Consider the following 25,511-nt stretch of genomic DNA (forward strand, 5'->3'; position numbering starts at 1 on the left):
CTCAATGAAACTATGAGTCATGCAAAAGTGCAGAGCCACCCAAGATGGACAGGTCATGGTGTAGAGTTCTGACAAAATGTGGTCCACCAGAGAAGGGAATGGCAAACCATTTCAGTATTCTTACCTTGAGAACACCATGAACAGTATGAAAAGGCAAAAAGGTATGACACTGAAAGATGAACTCCCCAGGTTGGTAGGTGCCCAATAAGCCACTGGAGAACAGTGGAGAGATAACTCCAGAAAGAATGAAGAGATGGAGCCAAAGCAAAAATAGCACCCAGCTGTGGATGTGACATGTGATGGAAGTAAAGTTCAATGCTGTGAAGACCAATATTGCATAGGAACCTGGAATGTTAGGTCCATGAATCAAGGCAAATTGGAAGTGGTCAAACAGGAGATGGCAAGAATGAACATAGACATTTTAGGAATCAGTGAACTAAAATGGACTGGAATGGGTGAATTTTACTCAGATGACCATTATATCTACTACTGTGGGCAAGAATCCCTTAGAAGAAATGGAGTAGCCATCACAGTCAACAAGAGTCCAAAATGTGGTACTTGGATGCAATCTGAAAAATGACCGGATGATCTCTGTTCATTTCTAAGGCAAACCATTCAATATCACAGTAATCCAAGTCTATGCCCCGACCAGTAATGCTGAAGAAGCTGAAGTTGAGCGTTCTGTGAAGATCTACAAGACCTTCTAGAACACCCAAAAAAGATGTCCTTTTCATTATAGGGAACTGGAATGCAAAAGTAGGAGGTCAAGAGATACCTGGAGTAACAGACAAATTTGGTCTTGGAGTACAGAATGAAGCAGGGAAAACACTAATAGAGTTTTGCCAAAAGAATACACTGGTCATAGCAAACACCCTCTTCCAACAACACATGGATAGCACCAGATGGTCAATACTAAAATCAGATTGATTATATTCTTTGCAGCCAAAGATGGAGAAGCTCTCTACAGTCAGCAAAAAGAAGACCGAGAGCCGAGTGTGGCTCACATCATGAACTCCTTATTGCCAAATTCGACTTAAATTGAAGAAAGTAAGGGAAACCACTAGATCATTCAGGTATGACCTAAATCAAATCCCTTACAATTATACAGTGGAAGTGACAAACAGATTCAAGGGATTAGATCTGACAGAGTGCCTGAAGAGCTATGGATGGAGGTTTGTGACATTGTACAGGAGGCAGTAATCAAGACCATCCCCAAGAAAAAGAAGGCAAAATGGTTGTCTGAGGAAGCGTTACAAACAGCTAAGAAGAGAAGCAAAAGGCAAATGAGAAAAGGAAAGATATACAAATTTGAATGCAGAGTTCCAAAGAATAGCAAGGAAAGGTAAGAAAGCCTTCCTCGGCGATCAATGCAAAGAAATAGAGGAAAACAAAAGAATGGGAAAAGACAAGAGATCTCTTCAAGAAAATTAGACATACCAAGGGAACATTTCATGCAAAGATGAGCACAATAAAGGACAGAAATGTTATGGACCTAACAGAAGCAAAATATAGTTAAGAAGAGGTGGCAAGAATAACTTATAGGGGGGAAAAAAACAGTCCAGAAGGTGGAGCCAAGAGCTCTGGAGAAATATGTGCAGGGGACAGGATTACTTAAGAAATTGGTGACAGGTACCCACCTAAATTTCAGAATCCTTCTGGACCAGAGACCATCATATGTCTGTTACTTCTCATCTTTTAGAATGGGAGACAGCTACTCTCTCTGTCTCACCATTGTATGTTTCACAGGCAGGAGGCCCGTAACTTGCCTCATTACTTCATGGGTCTTTAAACTGAGAAGTACTGTACTTAAGGAAACTCATGTAAGGAGCCACATATATACCTGAACCTGATTTAGATGAGACCTTGGGGTTCAAAAGCCTACCCCTGATGCAGTAACAGGATAAAAACACTGCAGAGTTTATCGGCAGGGGGATGAGCATTTTGCATGTGGGAGGAATATAGATTTTAAAACTTTAAAAACACATATCCTGGGCTGATAACACTGTACTGCTTAGATTCTGTTACAGAGGCCATACCCATATACCGAGCAATCAATTGTACAGGAGAAAGGGCCACAAATTAAAGAAATGGTAACCCACTCCAGTATTCTTGCCTGGAGAATTCCATGGACAGAGGAGCCTGGTGGGCTACAGTCCATGGGGTCACAAAGAGTCAGACACGACTGAGTGACTAACACACACACACACACACACACACACACACACACAAGGGTCGCAAAGAGTTAGAAATGACGGAAGTGACTTAGCATGACACACGGTAAGGCATTTCTACTGTGGAAAGAAACGGGTTGTAACACCAAATTTTTCTATCACCCATCCTATTTGCAGTGAGAGAACATTAAGAAACTTTTGTTGTTCTAAGGAGCCTCGTAAAATAATGTCATACTCCAACTCTGCATTAGCTCCCTGAATTATAGACCACAGATGTTCAGGCGACAACCAAGCAAGCAGAAGGGGGGAAAAAAAAAGTCATGGAAAACTCCAAAAGTTTAGCTTTGAAAGTAACTAGCAAAAGCCATACACATTTTTAAGGCTGACAGGTACATTTAAGTAATCTATATTCACCTTTTTTCAAGTACTCTTAATTGAGAACATTGTAACCTTTCTACTAAAGTAACACCAAGCACCAAAAATATCTTTCAACAATTCAAAGAGGAATATTCCTAACACAAGACCACTTCACTCAACAAAATCAGTTATCAAAGTCCTATCTGGTATGAAAATACAGCTTTTCGTCACCAACACATACACAACTCTTTCTGCTATCATGTTACCAAGCAGGGTTTAAAGGCATTTAGAAAAGTATTATCTTCTTCTTCCTTCCATGTTAGAGTCTTGCTTCACATGCATTCTTCCATACATATTTCTGTGTCCCTATAATACATACTAAAACTAAAGACTAAAAAAATCTGAAACATAGGATATAACACCTTTTACTTTGAAATTTTTTTCTCACCAACTTGTTTTCAGATGAACAGATACAATTCTAACAATTTTTTGAGCAGAGAGAATATTCCGTTGTATGGATTACCAAAATTTATGCCACAATTTACCCATGAATTAACATTTAGATTTCCAGTTTTCTTGCTCCACTTGATGTCTCAATAAACATCTGTATACATATATTTTTATGCATAGGTATTTTTATTGTAAAGGATAATCTCTCAAAAGATTGCTCAGTGAAAGTGTGTTTTTCAGCCTTAATATGTATCTACATGACTTTGTAGCAGTTCAGTTCTGCCAGCAATGTTTCACTGTGCTCACTTCCTTGCATCTTCACCAAACTGAAGCCACTGTTTTGACTTTATACTAATTTGATGGAGGAACAGTGGTATCACATAGTTTTTTTTTTTTCCTTAAAATTCTTTGAACTCTTAGTGAGGATTAAAATATTTGTGCTTGGTGTGGTTATTTTTCCATTATTTGTTTATCATTTTAAAATTCTCTTTGTATTAGGAGCATTCAATTTTCCCTATATACTATACATATACTTCTTGTCTAGCTGTTCTTTGGATTGTGGTCTCTTGCAATAGAACACTTAAACTTTTTGTTTAGTAAAATATATCTTTCTGGGTTGCCAACACTGTTATGAAAAGATTATCACCACTCTAATGTTGTATAAGGACTTTCTTTAAGTAAGAATATCTCTGTACTTTGTTCTGATCGTTGAGACCAGTTGGAGAAATTCTGCAATGGTTTTATAAAAAAATTTTTTTAAAGGAGAAATGAATTGGGGCAAGACAGAGCAAGAAAGGATGATAGAACTGACTGTCCCATGAGTTTACATTAAAAAAAAAAAACAAAACAAAACCTACATTTTAGAAAATGAGGCTCGCAGTGTGGTTAATTCTTCTACCATTACAAAGCCTCATTCTCAGAAAGCACACAATTTAAAAAATGTAATTTGTTGTATCCACTCCATTAGTGTGGATAAAAATTTACATATATGTACACCATTTTTTACTTAAGCATACATTCCAATTGCCTTTACCATTTTATTCTCACCTTTTTTGCATAATGCTTACTCATTAAGTTAAAAAGACTATAGAAAGGAACAACAGGGAACCTGGGAAAATTATGTAATTCTTCCTACATTAACCAAATACAAATACAGAAATTCTCCTATTTAAAATGTCACATACACTGAAATCAACTAAAGTGGCATAACTACTACTTAAAACAATAGCATGCTTAAAAAAAAAGTCACTGCATGATTGTTTATTTAAAATATTATGACTCTGATGTAAATACATATGGGCTTACATAATTTATTATTCATATAAACCCTCAATTAAAATGCTTAATTCTTCATCCACAATGTCTTTTTCCTAATAAGCATAATAATAAATTTTCTATCTCACTGAAAGTGTTTAAATTTAAAGCCTTTTGAATCTTGATTCATGAAGAAATTACTGAAGAATAATTTAAGATTAACTACATCAAACAACAGTATCATTTCCAATGCTGCCACCGATTTCTCCATGGCAAAACAGTCACATATCGTTACTGCACAATTTATAGGTACAGGTTATTATGTGCACATAAACTCTACACAATAACAGTGTCTTCATCGCAACTTGCTTAACACATTTAAAATTATGAATTTACAAAATCTTTTAACAATATACTTTTAAAAGTATCCTGAGGATATTACAAAATTCATTTTACCAGCCCTTCATTTCTTTGCTTCATTTGACTCTTTAATTTCCAAGATAATAGTTGTCCATATTTTGTTACATAAAAATGTTCTATTAGTGCTCCTATTAACAAAATATATTTAAGCTAAGTAGTATATAGTTGTTGCTTAAACACTTAGTCCCATTTGCCTCCAGTCTCCTTGGTTAAAATCAAGTATTATCAAGTTTTCTATAATTCTGAATCAGAAAAGATATAGCACAAAACAGACAGAAATAGGGTTAGCACATTTAAGTTAAAAGCATTGTGCATTTTTAATATTTTGGTCATACTTTTATAATAAAATAATATATTTTGGCAAAAAATAATAAAATATAAGGTTTAGTTTATTATCTATTAACGGTAGATCTGGCAGGTATTTTACATTTGTAAATACTATCTATTTAATTTGACTTTTCACATTTGTTTCTAAAAACACTGCTGTAAGTTTTTCAGAACTTTGAGACTAAAAGCACCTAAAAATAAGAAATAAAATAAAATTTAAGTAAAATGTATGGTGCCCAAAAATTCTTTGACAAATTTATAAGCTTAAGTGTCTCATATATGCCACCACAGAAACATTATTGCCTGCTAAGTCTAATCTGACTCGATGCAATCTTAATAATCTTGGAAGTTTTCCTGAAATTTATTTGAAAATTATGATGTGAATTAAAAAAAAAAAAGATGAAAAAAAACCAGTTGCAAAAAAAAGTTGTTATTCTGATGGCAGTGCTGTTATGGCACAAAAACAAATGAAAAGACTTGTAGTTTTCTCTTATACACACACACACACACACACACACACACTTCAAATAAGATGTGTAAGGTATATTACATATATACAGACGCCACACACACACACAACTTGGGCTCCAGAGGGAAAATTGATGAAAACTTTACATAAGGAGCCATTTGACTCATTTATCACTAAAGTCCCAATGACAGTGTTAATGGAGATATTCATTATTTTTTGCCTCTTGCCCAAATATCACTCTATCATTAAGAGAGGAGTCTGAGATGTGAAAGTTTGGAAAAGGAAGTAAGAATGTGGTGAATTAAGTGATGACTGAGGTGCAACTGCCTTTACATAAAGGGTATTTTTTACTGTGAAACAAAGTCATGCAGAGATGTCTGCAGAAGAACTTATCAACAAAACAAAACTCCTTTAACATTATGATATACTCACTATAACATACTATAAATATGTATTATTACAGCATTACTTACACATTCTACTTTAGGCAATGTAGTCTAATTCTGAATGACCTTGTTAATTTTTAAGGCATCAGTGCATCAAGGGCAAAGCTCCATAAAATAAATATGAAAACAAGAAAGCATTAGCTTATTTGTGGTATAGAGAATGATCACTGTACATCATATGTGTTGGCCACTTCAAGGAATAGGTAATAAATTATACATCTTATTGTTAAATGTTACAGCATAAATTTCACATCATTTTTCAACACTTCATTTAATGGGCTAAACTGATCGGGTAGTATTCTCATTTTCATTGTTCCATCAGCTCCACATGAAAAAATGTGATTTGCAGGCCCCGTCTCAATTTGCATCACTCCGGTTCCAATATTTCTGAAAATGGATTGCCGAGCATGTTCATTGATAAAGGTGTGAAGAAGACTAAAGGTAGAGAGACTCCAAATCTGAAATTACATCAAGGACAAAATAAAAATTGGGGTTGACGACTACCTTAAAAATCCAAGCAAAAGATTTAGGCCTGTCTTTGTGTACAAATAAGGAATTTCTACAACAAAAATGGAGAAAAATCTGTGTAGGGCTACAGTTACAACATTTTGATTCTTATATAGAGTGTTGCAATTTTCTAAATCTCTGTGATATTACATTCTTCAAAAGTTAATCCAGTAAGACAAGTAAGTATCTTAAACCCTTCATTAGAGATGAGAAAATTTAGATACATGGAGGTTAGGTATGCAATGCAACAGAAACTTAATACTGTAGGAACTACAATGAAGATTTTCTCTCTCAGCAAAGATTCTGTGCGTAGCTGTATAAGTAGGGTAATTTTTTCTCCATAACGCACAGTATCCACCAGGGGATCAGAACCACTGAAAAGAGTAAAGTGCCAAAAATCTAGAGGTCTTCAGATCAGGCAAAACTATATTCCAGTGGCAAGATAAATTATTACAATTTTCTGATGTTTTGACATCTCATTTAAAAAAATATTTCTTTCTTTTCCTGGAGAAATTCATTAATTCACACTACTCTAGACATGAGTGTTAAAACTCTAACTCCTGAATACAACCTGGTATATTATGAAATCTTTTAACTTGATTAAATAATCAAACTCAGAATGAAAATACATACTAAAGAATTAATCTAACATCTAGCACAACTTATTCTAAACTGAGCAAAGTTCAAATAAGAAACTAGCTTCAAACAAACAAACAAAAAAGAATTTTGTATGATAACTGGGATATATATTTGATTTTAAGAAACACCTTTTTGAAATTCTACAATTCTAGTTAATTTTTTCTGGCTGAGAATTATGAAAACAGTATGTAAGTCCTAACAAAGTAACATAGTCCAACTTATTTGTACTAAGTAGTCTCACTAGCATTTAAATGAATGGATTCTAATAAACTAGACTCCCCCAGTGAGTTACTGACCATTAGAATAACCTGTTGACTAGTCTTACCCCTACAGATCCTTCAAAGTGAAGACAGGGAACCTTTCATCAAAACCACTATATCCATGCTATAAAAATGCACACTCCTGAGCCTTGGACTTACCAACTGGGTATTATGGGGATGCAATCTAGCAACAGTATTTCTGGAGTGGGATTCATTTTTAACAAGGTGCTTAACATTTTTAAAAAGCTGCTTAACATTCAAACTTCTAAGTTTGAAACAGTAAAGTCTGAAACAGTGGAGTTTCAGAAAGACTGTTTATAAGCAGAGCTTATCCAGGTACATTAGAATTCTTTACCCATCAGAATTCTGTAATCAGGCACTAAGTGGTTGGCTGCTGATACTATGAATGACAAAATGGGGAGAAATCTGGGATAAGGGAAAATGTCAGTATATTTCACAGCACCTGAAACTGAATTCAGTAACTCTGAATATGGAGTCAAGACTAATGTCTGAAATATGTTCATATCCATATCCACAGAAAATCTAGTTCGTTTGCATGCATTAATTAAGCACATTTGAAAACAACAGGAAAACGGGCAATTTTCAAGTTAAATGTTATTTTATTCATTAAAAGATTTATTAAATAGCAATTAACCTTGTGGACTACAAAGGAGTCAATATTTCTATTATTTAAAGAGACAGGTGTCTTCAATATGATTAAAGATCCAAGATTTCCAAAAATTTCCTTTCACATTGGAGATACTCTGGCATTACTATAATTACCTTTATGTTGCCTTCGGCAGATCCTGTAACAAAGTACTCCTCGGTAGGATCAATAGCGATGGCTTTAACAGGAGAATCATGGCTCTGGAAAAGTTGCCTCTGCTGTCGTTGCCGAAGGTCAAATACACACGTATAACCTTTTCTGCCACCTGATATTAGTAGCTGATGTTTTGGAGCATATGCCAAAACAGTGGCTCCACTATCATGACATGCAAAAGCTGAAAATTAAATAAAATAAAAACTATGCAACAGCGTAAGAAACATACTCCCGGCTTTTGGCCAAGGTGGAATGCTAGACTCGATTTACTCTCCTGCCTAAAACAATGAAAATATAAAATGATACATAAGAAACAACAGTATGAGACATTGGAAACTAAGCACTGAAGAAGAATGACCTCTGAGAAATGAGAAACAAACTAGGAGAGCCACACTACTGACCCAGCTTACAGCTTGGGATTTTCTGGCCAAGCATAAGAAAGGGGAATCCAGGTTGATTTGTGCTCCTGTTTTTACCAGCCAGAGTGGGGGGAAAACCTTTTAATTCAGAAGGCATTGTACAGAGTACTGAGAAGGGCACTGACTCAAAGGGGGGTGTGCACATGTGTGTGCAAAACTTGCCCTGTACCAAATGTGGTTTTGATTCTGTTTAACACAATTCCCATCTCCACCCTCAACAAATCTGTTTCCAAGTAACTCAGTCCCAGAGAAAACCTCAAAAATATTTAAACAATACAAAAATAATAGTACCTAAAATTTATAAAATTCACAATATATCTAATAAAAAATGACCAGGCATGCAAAGAAGCACGCATAAATACAAGAAAATCCATCAACTGAAACTAACCCAGAAATAACATAGATGACAGAAATACTAAATAAGGAAACTAAAAACCAATTTAAGTGTATTCCCCAAATCCTGGATTTTGTCTGGATTTAAATGTATACCTTAGGCAAATTATTTAACCTAAGTCTCAGTTTCATGATTTGTAAAAGAGACGTCAACACCATCTGCCTAACAGTTAAGTATGAGGATGAAAATAATTAATATATTCAAAGCATATGCATTACCTGGCAAATACTAAGTACTCAACAAAATGTTATTAGTATTGTAAGAATCTAGATAAAACTAATCATAAGAGGTTTTTTTTAAACTTTTCCAGCACTTTGAGATATAAACTTGCATAGAGTAAAATGCACAAATTCTAAGTGTTCACCTTTAATGAGTTTTGGCAAATGGATACCTTTGTGTAAGCATTACTCAGATCAAAACAAAGAATGTGTTCATCATTCCAAAAGGCACCCTCAGGTCTTTCCTTTTCCCTCAAAAGCAATCATAATTCTGATTTCTATCCAATTAGTTTTGCCAGTTCTTGAACTTCATATAAATGGAATTTTACAGTATATACTCTTTTGTTCCTGCTTCTTTTCCTTTCAACATACATTTTAGGTGTTAACCTATGTTGTTCCATGTATCAGTGGGTCATGTATTTTAGTTCTGAATAGTATTCTATTACATAAATATACCATGTTATCCTGTTGGACATTTGTGTTATTTCCAGTTTTTGGCTATTATAAATAAAGCTGCTAATAATATTCCTATACCAGTTTATTTGTGGACATGTGTTTTCATTTTTTGTGTAAAAATATATACTGCTAGGTCATGTTCGGTGCATGTGTAATTTTATTAAGAAACTGCTAAACAGTTTTCCAAAGAAGTTGTACTATCTCATACTTCTATCAGCAAACCATGAAGGTTCCAGTTTTTCCATATCCGCTCCAACACTTGGTATTCTAGAATCTTTAATTTTGGCCATTTCAGTGTGCAAAATAGTATGATATTTTATGGTGACTTTAGTTTGCATTTCCCTGATGACTACAGATATTGAGCATCTTCTATATGGTTATTTGCTCTTCAGATATTGAGCAAAAGCATAACTTTAAAAGTCTGGAATATATCATTTCTTTACTGGATTGTGTTTTTGTTGTTGTATCTAGATCTCATCACCAAACCCAAGGTCACCTAGATTTTCTCCTATATTTCCTTCTAGAAGTTTTATAGTTTTGTTTTTACATGTAGGCCTATGATTCATTTTGAGCAAATTTTTGTGAAAGGGGTAAGATTTGTACCCATGTTCATTATTCCACATGAAAGCACCCAAATGTCATAGCACTTTTTGTTGAAAAGCCTATGTGTTTCCATTAAATTACCTTTATGCCATTATTAATGATGAGTCTACTAATTATGTGGTCTATTTCTAGGCTCCCTAATGTGTCTATTCTTAAGCCAATACCACAATGGCTTGATTATTGTAGCTTTATAGTGATTCCTGAAATCAGGCAATATGAATACTCCAAGTTTCCAAGTATTCTAGGTCTGTTGCCCCTCTACATAAACTTCAGAACCAGTTTGTTGACACGTACAAAATAGACTGCTGGGGGCTTAATTAGAATTGCACTGAATCTATAAAGTTGGGAGAAAGTAACAACAATATCAAGTTTTACAGTTTGTGAACACAGACTATCTCTCCATTATTTAGGTCTTTTATTTTTTTACCTTTTTTGTAGCTTTTCCCAACAGATGCTATACATAGATTTATGCTTCAGAATTACATTATTTTGGGTGCTATTTTAAATGGTGATTTTTTTTTTTAATTTCAACTTCCAATTGTTCATTGTTGGTGTAAAGGAAAGCAACTGATTTTAGTATACTGATCTGGCATCCTGTGAATCTGCTATACCTGTACATTAGTTCCAGGAAGTTTTTTTCCCCCTATACTTTTTGGAGTTTTCTACACCAACATATAATATGTGAATAGACACAGTTTTATTTCTTCCCTTCCAATATGTATACCTTTTATTTCCTCTTCTTGTCTTATTGCTTTAGTTGTAACTTCAAGTATGAAGTTGAGTGTCGGTGGTGTGAGAGGATATAATACTATAATTGATATTCACAATGATGACCTATGGTTAATAGATTCAAAGTAAAAACAATTTTTATATTATCTATGTTCCATTGTCCTTCATTAAAGTACACTGAAGAGTTAATTACACACAGTAAACTTTTCTGCTTTCATACTTTGCTACCATGAGCAAAATAAATGTCACAAACCACTAAATGTGTCATTTAAAAAAACTCAATTAAAAATCACTTTTATAAAATGCTTTCAAAACTTACCATGGACTAAACTATTGGCAGGTGCTACAAGAGTGTCCCACAAACAAATGTTTCTGGAAAGAAAAAAAGATTACTTCTTAAGTGACATAAAAAGTTGACAACAGAATAAAAATGTTTCACATTATATAATGATAAAGGGATCAATACAAAAGGAAAATTATACATGTGAACATATACACACCCAGTAGAGGAGCAGCTATATAAAGTAAACAATAATAAAAAATACATAAGGGAAGAAACTGATAATAACACAGTAAGAGTATGGGACTTTAACACCCCACTGACATCAATGAACAAATAATCCAGAAAGAAAGTCAGTAAGGCAACAGTGGTGTTAAATGACAATAGATCAGTTGAACTTAAATGGTATGTATAGGATATTACATCCAAAAACAGCAGAATGCACATTCTTTTCAGGCACACATGGAATGTTCTCTAAAATACGTCACATACTAGGTCACAAAACAAGTGCCAACAAATTTAAGAGAATAGAAATTGTATCAAGCATTTTTTTTTACCAATCACAAAGGTACAAAGCTACAAATAAACTCCAGAGAGAAAAATAGGAAAAACAAACAAACATGCAGACCAAGCAACATGCTACTAAAAATGCAATGGGTCAATAACGAAATCAAAGTGTAAATCAGAAAAGACCTTGAGACAAATGAAAATGGAAACATAATTTCCCAAAATCTATGGAATGCAGAAAGCAATTCTGAGAGGGAAGTTCACAGCAATACAGGCATTCTCAAATTACAACCCAACCTACCATCTACTTTTTGTTTTAGAAAAAGAACAAACAAAGCCCAAAGTCAGTAGAAGGAAGGAACTTTACCCAAGATTAGAGAGGAAATAAAATAGAGATTAAAAAATCCAATAGAAACAATCAATGAAAACAAGGGCTGATTTTCTGAAAAGAAAACAAAATCAACAAACTTATTCAGGTTCATCAAGAAGATGACAGAGGACCCAAATAAACAATACAAGAAATGAAAGAGGAGAAATAACAACTGATACCACAGAGATACAAAGAATCATAATACTATGAACAGTTATATGCCCACAGACTGGAAAACCTAGAAGAAATGGACCAGTTTCTAGAAATATACAGCCTGCCAAGAATCAATCAAGAAGAAACAGAAAATTTAAACAGACTGATCACTATAACTGAAAATCAATCTGGAAGGGGAAACAAAAACAGCTTGCAGGTAACTGAGCGCCCAGGACCAGACATGGGAATTCTACTAAATGTATGAAGAGCTAATACTCATCCTTCTTAAACTACTCCAAAAAATTGAAGAGGAGGGAACACTCCCAAATTCATTCTACAAGGCCACCATCACCCTGATTATCTTGATACCAAAACCAGACAAAACACTTTTATAAAAAAAAAATTACAGGCCAATATCTTTGATAACTACAGATACAAAAATCCTCAACAAAATATATTAACAAACCAAATTCAGCATGATCAAGCTGAATTAATTCTAAGGTCAGAAGGATGGTTAGACATTTGCAAATCAAAACATATAATACATCACATAAACAAGAAGAAAGATAAATATCAGATGATTATCTCAAAAGACACAGAAACTCTCTATTGAGTTGCCCATTCATGATAAAACCTTTCATCAAAGTGTGTAAAGAGGAAACAGTTCTTAACATAATTAAAGGCCACTTAAGACAAATTCACAACCAACATCATACTCAACAGTGAAAAGCTGGAAGCCTGCCACTAAATTCAGAAACAAGACACAGATGTTCCTTCTCTCCACTTTTATTCAACATGTTACTGGAAAGCCCAGCTATAGCAAATAAGAAAAAGAAATCAAAGGTATCCAAACTGGAAGGGAAAAGGGAAAACTGCCACTATTTGCAGATGACATGATACTTTATATAGAAAACCCTAAAATCTTCACTCCCCCAAATTTATAACTAAAAAATAAATTCAGCAAGGTTGTAGGATATAAGATTATATATAAAAAATATGCTACACTTTCATATACTACTAATGAAATATCAGAAAAGGAAGGTAAAACACAACCCTACTTAAGATCACATCAATAAGAATAAATATTTAGGAATAAACATAACCAAGGAGGTGAAAGACCTATACTCTGAAAACTATACACCACTGATGAAGGAAACTGAAGATGATACAAAGAAATGGTAAGATATCCTGTGCTCTTGAATTGGAAGAATTAATATTGTTAAAATGACCACACTACCCAAAGCAATCTACAGATTTAATGCAAACCCTATCAAAATATTCATGGCATTTCCCACAGAGCTAGAACAAAATAACTACAAAAGACCCTGAGTTGTCAGAGTAATCTTTAGATATTAGATTAGAGCTGGAGGAATCACAGGCCCTGACTTCAGACTACATCACAAAGCTACAGTCATCAAAACAGTGTGATACTGGGTTCCCAACTCACTGTGGCAAGCCACTGTTGACCTACACCTCACAGGAGACCCTCCAACACTAGCAGGATCCTCACCCTTTGGTCCACAAGCATGTATAATTAAACTCACATAGTTTTAAATCCCTCTACTGAAAGAGGCGTCCAGGTGTAGAAGACTCATCTAGTAGTCAAAAACCTCAGGGAATATGAAGAGTGGCCTGGAAATCACTTGCTCTGTAGGAAAGCCAGCTGCTATGTCATAAGGTCACTCAAGCAGCCCTTCAGAGAGACTCAAGTGGCAAGAAGCTGAGGTCTCCTTACAAGAGTCAGGGAAAAAGTTCTTGCCAACAGCCCTGTGAATAAGCAACCTTGGAAGAAGACTTGCCAGCTCCAGTCAAGCTTTCAGATCATTACAGCCCCACTGACATCTTCACTGCAGCTTTAAGGAAAAGCCACTCCGCTAAGCCATTCCCAAATTCCTGTTCCACAGAGACTGTGAAACAATAAAACTGTGTTTGCAAATATCTTTTCCCATTATGTGGCTTGTGTTTTCATTCATTTTAAGATGTATTTTCTTTTTTAATAAACTGAAGTTCTTAATGTAAAAAACAAAAACAAAAAACAAACCAGTGTGGTACTGACACAAAAACTGACACATAGGTCAATGGAACAGAATAGAGACCCCAGAAATAAACCCAAGACTTATGGTCAATTAATCTATGACAGAGAAGTTAAGAATATACAATGGAGGAAAGACAGTCTTTTCAACAAGTGGTGGTGGAAAAACTGGGCAGCAACGTGTAAAATAATGAGATTAGAACATTCCTCTTTACCATATACAAAAATAAACTCAAGATTGTTTAAAGTCCTAAATGGAAGAACAGAAAATCATAAAACTTCTAGAAGAGAATACAGGCAGTACACTCTTTTACATAAATCACAGCCATATTTTCTTGGATCAGTCTTAGGCAAAAAAGAAATAAAAATAAACCAATGGGACCTAATTAAACATAAAGCATTTGCAGAGCAAAGAAAATCATCCACAAAATGAAAAGATAATCTACTGAATGGGAGAAAAAGCAAATGACGTGACTGACAAGGAGTTAACACTTAAAATAGATACACAGTTCATACAGCTCAATATAAAAAAAAAATCTAATTTAAAAAAAGGGGCAGAACAGGACTTTACTGGTGGCTTAGTGTCTAAGATTCTGCGCTCCCAATGCAGGGGGCACAAGTTCAATCTCTGGTTGAGAACTGAGATCCTGCATGCAGCACAGTACAGCCAAAAAACAAACAAAACCAAAACACAAAGCCACCAAAACAAACAAACAAAAAAGCCCCAAACATCAATCACAGCTGGGTATCTTAACTGGTTTCTGATTCAACCTGTTAAAAAAAAAATTGGACAGAGTAACTCAATGGACCATTTCCCAAAGAAGACATATAGATGCCTAAGAGGCATATGAAAAGATGCTCAATATCACTAATTATTAGAGAAATGCAGATCAAAACAACAAGGAGCAATCACCTCACACCTGTTAAGAGTGGTTATCAAAAAGTCTCCAACAAAAAAATGAGGGGCTTCCTTGGTGGTCTAGTGGTTCGGAATCTGCCTGCCAATGCAGAGGACTTGGGTTTGATTCCTGGTACAGGAGGATCCCACATGCTCTGGGGCAATTGATCCTGTGTGCCACAACTACTTACCCCAGACACCTAAAGACCATTTCTGCAATAAAAGAAGCCACAGCAAAGAGAAGCTCATGCACTGCCAACTAAAGAGCAGACCCTGCCCACTCCAACTAGAGAAAGCCCATGAACAGCAACCAAGACCCAGCACAGTCAAAAAGTACATAAATCTAAAAAAAAAAAAAAAAAAGTCAGAGAGGACGTAGAGGAAAGGGAAGCCTTGCACACTGTGGGTGAAAATGTAACTGGTATATCCACTATGGAAAACAGTATGGAGGTTCCTCAAAAAGTTAAAAATAGAACTACCATATGAGCCACCAATTTCACTCATGGATATATATCTAGAAAAAAATGAAAATATTCTTTTGAAAAGATACATGCACCCCAACTTTCACAGCAGCATTTTATAATAGCCAAGACATGGAAGCAACCCAAGTGCCCATCAACAGAACACTGGATTAAGAAGATGTGAGACACACATACACAATATTACTCAGCCATAAAAAAGAATGAAATACTGCCATTTGAAGCAGTGTGGATGGACCTAGAGACTATCATGCTCAGTAAAGTAAGTCAGACAGAAAAAGACAAATAGTATATGACATCATATAACATGCAATCTAAAAAATAATACAAATAGTCATGACTATGTATACAAAACAGAAACAGACTCACAGATATAGAAAACAAACTTGTTACCAAAGAGGAGAAGATGGGGGAGTGACAAATTAGGAATATGGAATTAATAGATACAAACAAACAAAAAAATAGATACAAACTACCATATATATTATAAAATAGATAAGAAACAAGGATACACTGTATATAGCACAGGGAATTGTAACAATTATCTTGTAAAAACCTATGATGAAGTATAATCTGCAAAAATACTGAATAATGATACATATGCCTCTAACTAACATAATGTTGTAAATCAAGTATACTTCAATTAAAAAACAGTATGTCTCATTCTAGCTCATCTGAATCTGACTCACACAGAAAGTTCTTAAATTTATAAGGCACCAAATACAAGTAACCAATACATTTATATATGATTAATTTTTAGACAAAAATTTAAAAGACAAAGAGCTTCCAAAATGAAAAACTTCAGATTAACATGTAATTACAAGGAATACTATATGAAGTCTGAATATAGAAACTATTTTTTATATTCATTGATTTTCTAATCTAAACAGTTCGACTGACATAAAGAATAGGACACAAGGAATCTTCTTGAGCAAAAAGAAAACTTATTCCTACTATGAAAGGAAACAGCTTCTACTCCATTCTGTGAGTTACAAAGGAGGCATGAATATATATAAGAATTTCTACGAAAGATGGGTTGAAAACTCCATATTCCTAAAATTCCCACTTAGAGTGCAAAGAGAGGTCTCAGGACAAATATAAAAAGCTCAGCAACTTCAGAAGGCCTTAATCTCAAACTCAGCTGTATGAGGGAAGTCAAAAGTGTGCATGGACATGGAAAAATGAGAAGATTTTTTTTCCCCCCACATTTAAGCTTTTTGGGGAGATGGGGACAGGGTGCCACTTAGTAGTTATTATACAACTAACATGTCTTTTGGAATTTCTTGTGTTCTGATTATGAAACTGATAATATCAGTCACAGCATGGCCAATAAACAATACTTTTTTTTTCCCTCAAGCTTTCTTAACACATAGAAAATAATATGCAGAAAAACTCTTAGCAAAATCAAATTCTTTTCTCCTACACTGAAGTGTTAACATTATAATAGAATGCCAAAAATCCAGAAGGAATGGATTTTGTGTTTTATGTCTCCAGAATTTCCTTAGCTTTACAATTAAAACACTAAAAGTGCTCTAAGAAACAAGTCTCTGTAATAAAAATATTTAAAGGTGTAAATGTGAAAACATTGAGATATAAGGACATCAAGCAATTTAAAAATAAAGCTTAGCTACATACACCACAAATTTCAATTTCAGTTACAATCTCTTACCTATTGTCAGTTGAAAGGCCAGCTGTGGCTATTAGAGAGGAGGAACTAACGAAGACAAAATCATTGGCTGTTTTGTTATGACACTGCCAAGTCTGGAATGGTTATAAACAACAAACGTTATTGCTATCACAAACAACTTTATAAGCAGGTAGATGCATTAATCAAAAAGTGATCTGTAATTTGTAGCTCACTTAATCCTTGTGTTCTTTCCCCTACAAACTTCAGAAACGTTTTAAGAGTAATACAGAGAACTCTCATATACCCCTCACCCCAGTTCACCAAGGTTCCCCATTTTGGCACATTTGTAAATTTGCCACTCCTCTCTCTCTTCTCCCCGCCCTCCTCTCTCTCTCTCTCTCACACACACACACACACACTTTTCCTGAGCTACTTAAATAAGATGCATACATTATGAGCCTTTACGAGGCCCTCTGCCTTTTTTGTTCAACCAAAAGTTCAAGGGGAAACAAAGAGGTTAAGTTCACATATTTTTCTTAGAAAACTTGTGAAAATATTTGTCTTAGAAGACAAAAACTAGAATTTCAGATGATCTCAGACTGAATTATATATTTTCAGAAATACACTTTTAAATAGTCTTTTAAATATGTTAAATAAAAACATAATACTAATAGTCAACAAATTAGAAAATTGACAATATTTCTCAATATTCCATCAAATAATAACAAACTATTATGAGAGATTTAGTCAATTATAAAGGTTTCCAAGTTATTTCTGTTCAGACATTTCTCCTCAACAAAAAATGAATTTTTAAAACATGTCAAAATCATCACATAAAAAAATTTTCCTTTCAGTCACTTCCCATTGCCCCCAACCACCACTGCAGCTGGGCTAGATGATATGTCTTTAAAACAAAATCTACTTTAATCTCCAAAAGCAAATATTGTTCATTTTAAAACGAATTTGTCTTTTTGGAAGTTAAAAAAAAAAAAAAGGTAGTCCCTTTAGGAACATAAACTTGTACAGTTCACCCTTGAACAACATGTTTTGAACTATACGGGTTTAAACTACATGGGTCCACTTATACACAGATTGTTGTTTTTTTTTTCAATAAATATTCTAGAGTACTACATGATCCAAAGTTGGTTGAATCTGTAGATGTAGGACCATGGATATGAAAGGCTGCCTGCAAAGTTATATTCAGATTTTCAACTTGAGGGGGGAGGGTGTCCAGTGCCCCTAATCCCTGTGTTGTTCAAAGGCCACCTGTACATTTGATCTGCTGGCTGAATGAAAATATGAGGAAAAAATAGTTTCAAAGTACCCTCACCAACACTCCCTTGCTTGCTTTCACTTAGATCAGTACTTTCTTCTAGCACTTAACCTAGGGTGAACTACCAGGATCAACCCATATTCTTAATTTTTTTCTTGATAGATATTGCTTAGTCCTACAAAGCGCTTCACTGAAGAATCTATTAAATGTAAATTCACAGTTATGTGAGGTTGTGGAAGGTTCATTAAGTTTTTGTGGTCCTGAATAGAGATATTATCTATTTTTTTTAAGAGATGGGCAAGAAAACAACACCAGCTATAGGATATCTTTTCTGCTTTGTTCCTAAGGTGTAAATTTACTGCAGAAAAACAACTAGATGCACTAGTCTGTTTATCATCCTTTCTAGGTATCATAGCCAACTGCAGTTTAGAGAGGCTAGAAAGGTATTTGAGTAACCTATGGTTGCATGGGTCTCCAGAGGTACCATGTTGGTTCTATACAGGTTTCTTTTCTTTTTTAAAAATGTATCCCTTGACTAATTATTACATTTTAAATCAATTTTACTACTTTGGTCTTTATCAAGCGACTGATCCACTACTCTTATTATTTATTTATATTTTCTGGTGAGTTTTTTTAACTTTTCTATTTTTTTTTTCTTTCAATTTGAAGAAACGATTAACATGCAGCACTCTAAGTTTAAGGAGTACAGCATAATGTTCTGTCTTACATACATCATGAAATGACTACCACAATAAGTTTAGCAATATCACCACCTCACAGATAGAAAAATAAAAAATACTTTTCCTTTGATGAGAACTCAGAATTTACTCACTTGGCAACTTTCATATATAACATATAACAATACTGACGATGTTAATCATGTACACAACATCCCTAGTACTAACTTATAACTCCAAGTCTGTACCTTTTGAACTGCCTCCATCCAATCTCCCCTGCCTCTAGCAACCATATATCTGATTTCCCCTTGCCATCAGAACCAGGCACTTTACAGGTTTATTTTCCAAGTTACTGGAGACTAAGGATTTTTATACCTCACAGAGTAATTTTAACATAATACAGACAGAAACTTGCAGTAGTATGACTGAATACATAGGACTAGACAGACTTTACATTTTGGCTTTGATACTTAAGTATATATTCTTGATTTCTTTAAAATAAAAATTAAAAAAATTTAAAGGTAGGAAATCTTGGCTTACCAGGTATGGCTTAGGTATACTTCCAGTAACTGGACAACATTTCCAGTTTGTTTGATACAAACTTAAATATCCATCAGCGTCAACTATTCCAAACTTAAGAGAAAAAAAAAGTTTAGCATTGAGTACAAATAAAAGGCACATATTTATCTTTACCCTCACTGTGAATCTCGTATTGTAAATCTTAAAACATTTGAGTCATAAATTGTTTGACTTCTCATTTCACCTATGCATGGATCTAGTCCAGATAAACATTTAGCTACTGCTTTAAAAAATTCCAGGGCAGAGAAAAGTAAACTAACATCAGACCCCCAATTTATTATAGTAACCAATAGCTTAGTCTGTATATTCTCTGTAGGTACTCCAAAAATGGGATACTGGATTTACACATTAAGCCATGTGACAAAATTTTAGTACATACAAGATAAAACACGGTTCATTTTGAAAAAGATTCCCAGAGATATACAATAAGGAAAACATGGTAAACAACGGTAGAAAGTAAAATGAAATAAAATTTGTTATACTAAAAGAATTCTTGATGGAAACTCAGAGCATTTTGATTGGAAAGATGATAAAACAATACAGGAAGGGAGTATTAAGATACAGATCTTAAATGTCTAATTTCGACTCCTGCCTTCTCCCATCTACAGATACAACAATCACTAATCGGATGTGTTTTCATTCAGATTTATTCTGTGAATATTCAAACACTTGAACATGTAAGATTTTTAAAATGAAATTAAGATAATAATATACAGTTCTACAATTATATTTCTTATTTATTATAGCCATTTTTCCACATTGGTACATATAAATTTACCTCTTTCTTGTGCTGTGTAGCATTGCACTGTATAGTTGTATTGTAATTTTTTTAGAAGCTTTTCTCTACAGAATTTCCATTTTTTTCCTATAATAAAAATGCTGCTTTGAACATTCTTGCATATATACCTCTGAGTATTTATATAGGACAGACATCCAAAAAGAAAAAAAATCTGTCAAAGGGCATCATTTAAAATTGGAAAGTGAAGCCAAAATTAAATCCTAAGTGACAATATCAATTTACACACCCATTTTTCCTTACACATTAGTCAACACTGCAGACTACAAAATTTTACTATTTGTCAATTAACAGAAAAGTCTCATTTTAATGTTCATTTCTTCAATTAGTGAGGGTTACTGATCATAAATAGGGTTTTGTTTTTTGGTCAACTGTTCACATTCTTTGTTGCCTTTTTCATTGTCTTTTTACAAAATTGATTGACAGGGCTAACAGTAGGAACATTAACCCATTGTGTGCTATATTTTTTACAGCTATTTTTCCAGGGTTCATCCTTTCTGTGGTTTAGTCTATGTTTTCTGGAGTAAGTTTAGGTACGTTTTTCAGAAAGGGTATATGGAATGTGCTCATTCTCTGCATAGTTAAAAATGTGTATATTTTGCCATTAAATTTGCATGAGTTTGGACAGATATTGGCCCTATTCCTTATCCATCAGAATTCTGTGAATACTGTTTTACTGTCTATTCGTAACCTCTATTTTTGAGGAGGCAAATGTCATTATTTTAGATAGGAAGGTGGAGAGGTTGTAGGTAAACATTTCTACCCCTACTCCTTCCACAAGCTCTCTTTATCCTTCAATTAAAAAACAAAAAACAAAAATTAAATAATCAGGCTGTGCTTAGGCATGTGTTGCTTCTCATTACTTCTGGTCTAGTATTTGGTAGGCTCTTCTTTTTCTAAAAATCCATTTTTTGCTGTGGGGAAATATTTATTTTATTATTCCTTTTAATACAACATTTCCTCTTTAAATCACTTTACTTTTTCTTCTTCTGCTATACCTTTTAAAGGTCTTCTATGCATTTTCCTGGATCTTTGTCTCAATTTACTTCTTGGGTTTTTTCATGATGGGATAAATTCCTAATTTGTACTTCCTGGTCACAAATTTGATTTTCAAATAATTCCATTCTGCTATTCAGTCCTTGTAATCAGTAGTTCCTCTACTCTCCTAATTTTGGGGAATCACATGTTTTTAATTTCTAAAACTTCTTTACTGTTCTACTGCCTTTAGTTCATAGAATCCTGTTCTTGTTTTACAGCGTAAGATCTTCCTGAATCTGAGGAATTATTCCTCACAGGTCATTTTTTTCCCTGCTAAATGCTCCCTTTTATCTCCTGGTCTTTCTGCAATGTCCAATGACTTCTGACAAAATGATCAGCATTATTGTGAAGTAGTGTGAGCTATCTGTTCCATTTACTCCAGCAGCCTTCCCTACTAAGGGAGATAGCATGCTAGGGTGTTGTGCTTTTGGGTACCATCATGGCAAAGGTGAATTAACAGTAAGCTGACTAGAATGGCTGCTATTCAAAAGTCTACAAGCAATAAATGCTGGAGAGGGTGTGGAGAAAAGAGAACCCTCTTACACTGTTGGTGGGAATGTAAACTAGTACAGCCACTATGGAGAGCAGTGTGGAGATTTCTTAAAAAACTGGAAATAGAACTGCCATATGACCCAGGAATCCCACTCCTGGGCATGCACATCAAGGAAACCAGATCTGAAAGAGACACGTGCACCCCAATGTTCATCGCAGCACTGTTTATAATAGCCAGGACATGGAAGCAACCTAGATGCCCATCAGCAGACGAATGGATAAGGAAGCTGTGGGACATATATACCATGGAATATTACTCAGCCATTTAAAAAAATTCACTTGAATCAGTTCTAATGAGATGGATGAAACTGGAGCCCATTATACAGAGTGAAGTAAGCCAGAAAGATAAAGATCAATACAGTATACTAACACATATATATGGAATTTAAAAAGATGGTAACGATAACCCTATATGCAAAACAGAAAAAGAGACACAGATGTACAGAACAGACTTTTAGGCTCTGTGGGAGAAGGCGAGGGTGGGATGTTCAGAGAGAACAGCATTGAAACAAGTATACTATCAAGGGTGAAACAGATTGCCAGCCGAGGTTGGATGCATGAGACAAGTGCTCAGGGCTGGTGCACTGGGAAGACCCAGAGGGATGGGATGGAGAGGGAGGCGGGAGCGGGGATCAGGATGTGGAACACATGTAAATCCATGGCTGATTCATGTCAATGTATGGCAAAACCCACTACAATATTGTAAAGTAATTTAATAAAATTTAAATAAATGGAATAAACTAATAAAAATAAATGGAAAAAAAAAGTATTAATTGATTCCCCCCAAAAAAAAAACCACAGTAAGCTGATTGCCTGTTAAAGATACCTGGGCAGATAATAAAGAAGAGTTTGTTGTGCCTTTAAAAAGCCTATATAGGAGCCTATTGTGTTAGTCACTCAGTTGTGTCCCACTCTTTACAACCCCATGGATGGTAGCCTGCCAGGCTCTTCTTTCCATGAAATGCTCTAGGCAAGAATACTGGAGTGGGTAGCCGTTCCCCTTCTCTAGGGCATCTTCCCCACCCAGGGATTGAATCCAGGTTAGTCAGAATGTTAAATCTATAAAATAACTCTGAGTGTAGAAGGACTTGAATGTCACACTTAAGAATATGGACTTTTAGATACAATGAGGAGATTGTGCGTTCTTGAAAAGGACAACATGATTTCACCTATAGTGTATATATAATGCTATTTTTTTTTCCTTTTTTATCTTTTTTGGCCATGTTGCGAGGCTTGTGGTATCTTAGTTCCCCGACCAGGGATCGAACTCGGACCCTAGCAGTGAAAGTGCAGAGTCCTAACCACTGGACGGCTAGGGAACTCCCTATGCTATTTGTTACATAACTTTGTTGGCAACATGAAGGATGCATTAGAGAGATTAGTTAGGAACAATACATAACACTGACAAAATGGAAAAACATGAGTATATAAATGATATTCTTATATGCTCATGTTTCTAGATTAAACGGTTTCTAGATTAAATTCCTTTAATTTCCCATTAAGGAGCAAAGAGTGTTGCTAATTATTATTAAGAAATTATACGCTCTCAATTCTGTTTCATAAATACATGAAAAAAATGTTGACTTTAGTGAAATGCTAAGAGCCATCTAATAAATGTCATAGGCAAAAAGGTTGCAGCATACCATGATACAAGTAACATGTGAGGATGGTGGAAGGTTTGGAGGTTGACAGAAAATGAAAGGCAAGATGTACTATCAGAAGGGCCCATGTGAATGTTTTTAGTGTGGCATAGTCCTAAAGACAAAAAGAAGGCTGATTTCCCCTTTAGTACCTGTTTGAAGTGCTAATAAGACATGGGGGGCAGACATTAGGGAGGAAGATTACAGGAAGTGAAGACAGTAAGAGCCAGGTTGGCAAATTTTTATTAAAAGGCCCACAGAGTAAATAAGGCTTGCCAGGTATAAAGTCTTTGCTCCTCTGAATTCTGCTGCTGTACTGAGAAAATAATCACGGAAAACAAATAATGAATTGGTTAGCTGTGTTCAAATATAGCTTTATGTTCAAAATAGGTGGTCTAGGCCATAGTTTGCCAACATCCTGTTCTAGAGCAGGTGTTCCTCAAACTTTAATGTTTCGTACACATCACAGGAGCATCTGGCTAAAAAACAGATGGTGATTTGATAGATCTGGAGTCTATTGACTCTGCATTTCTAACAGGCTCTCAGACGTTAGCTACTACTTGGTACCTGACCATATTTTGACTAGGTTCCAGAGGATAAAGAAAGCAAAAGTATTTCGAAGATGGTCCTATAATCATTTGATCCTTAAGCATCACATAAAAGAATTTTGATCGACATGTATATAATGTCTTTACAGCAAGAACCAAGTGAATTTAAGTTTTCAGAGGAATTTCTTTGAAAAGAATTCATATAGATGGATTAATACTTTACCAGTAGATCAGTGAACTGTTCTTTTCAGAAGCCCAAATAAGAAATATTCATAAACCTTTAACAAATCAAACCATTATCCCTATTTATACTTCTAAGTATTACCTTATTTCCTTGATAGTTAAATCTCATTCTTGTAACTCTTGAATTGCCACCAGAGCGGAAACAGGTTATTTGTTGAGAATGGCCCCATTCGAACATTCTGACACTTCCATCTTGAGCTCCTGTCAGATCTGCATTATAAGAGGGAAAAAAACTACAAATTTATTTCAGGAATCTTTGGAAAATTTATTTTTTAATCCAATGTGAAAATATGGAAGAAATACCTAAGAAATGAGTCATAGTCAATTAGATGAATTCACCCTTGTATGAAACTTCACTTGAATGCTCTCAATCTTAAAAACAGATAATTACATAAGGTTCTTTCACCTGAGAACATATCCTCTCACAAAACAACTGAAGCAATTGAATCAGGTCTCTATAAACTTTATTTTCTTTTGAAATTATCTCAATTATGTTTTAATAGCCTTTAGTAGATAATGTTTATGATAAAGAGTTAGAGTCTTAGGATTCTTTAACTTTGTATGGTGACAGATGGTAACTGGACTTATCATGGTGATCATTTTGCAATGTATAAAAATACTGACTCACTGTTGTACACCTGAGACAAACACAATAGTTCAAGTTGACTATATTAAAAAGATGATCTTGGGACTACTAACAGTCAATTCTTATCAGTCATACTAATAATGTTTAAATACGTGCATTTTTCTCTGACAAAACAATTGGAGAAGGTCTTGAAAGTCATGCTAAAAAAATCAACCATTTCTAATAATTTTATTATGATTGATCTGATATCTCAAATATAGTATTCATTTCACTAAGAAATATGAACAAACTAAA

The 25,511-nt window shown here is 34.5% G+C and overlaps 1 protein-coding gene across 5 annotated transcripts in view; it reads right to left on the reverse strand.

The window, feature by feature from the left end:
• Positions 1-4,225: 4,225 nt before the first annotated feature.
• DMXL1 (Dmx like 1) overlaps positions 4,226-25,511 on the reverse strand; it is a 124,429-nt gene continuing 103,143 nt past the window's right edge. For all 5 annotated transcript variants that reach the window (XM_061150940.1, XM_061150939.1, XM_061150938.1 and 2 more), the window contains 6 exons: positions 24,714-24,841; positions 19,776-19,868; positions 17,328-17,419; positions 11,259-11,311; positions 8,084-8,301; positions 4,226-6,352 (listed from right to left, as the gene is read on the reverse strand). In XM_061150940.1, coding sequence (XP_061006923.1) covers positions 6,128-6,352; positions 8,084-8,301; positions 11,259-11,311; positions 17,328-17,419; positions 19,776-19,868; positions 24,714-24,841 — 809 coding nt within the window. In that variant the 3' untranslated portion in view covers positions 4,226-6,127. The remainder of the gene's footprint in view (positions 6,353-8,083; positions 8,302-11,258; positions 11,312-17,327; positions 17,420-19,775; positions 19,869-24,713; positions 24,842-25,511) is intronic.

Source organism: Dama dama, chromosome 9, assembly GCF_033118175.1.
Source record: "Dama dama isolate Ldn47 chromosome 9, ASM3311817v1, whole genome shotgun sequence".
In the NCBI taxonomy this organism is placed as follows: Eukaryota; Metazoa; Chordata; class Mammalia; order Artiodactyla; family Cervidae; genus Dama; species Dama dama.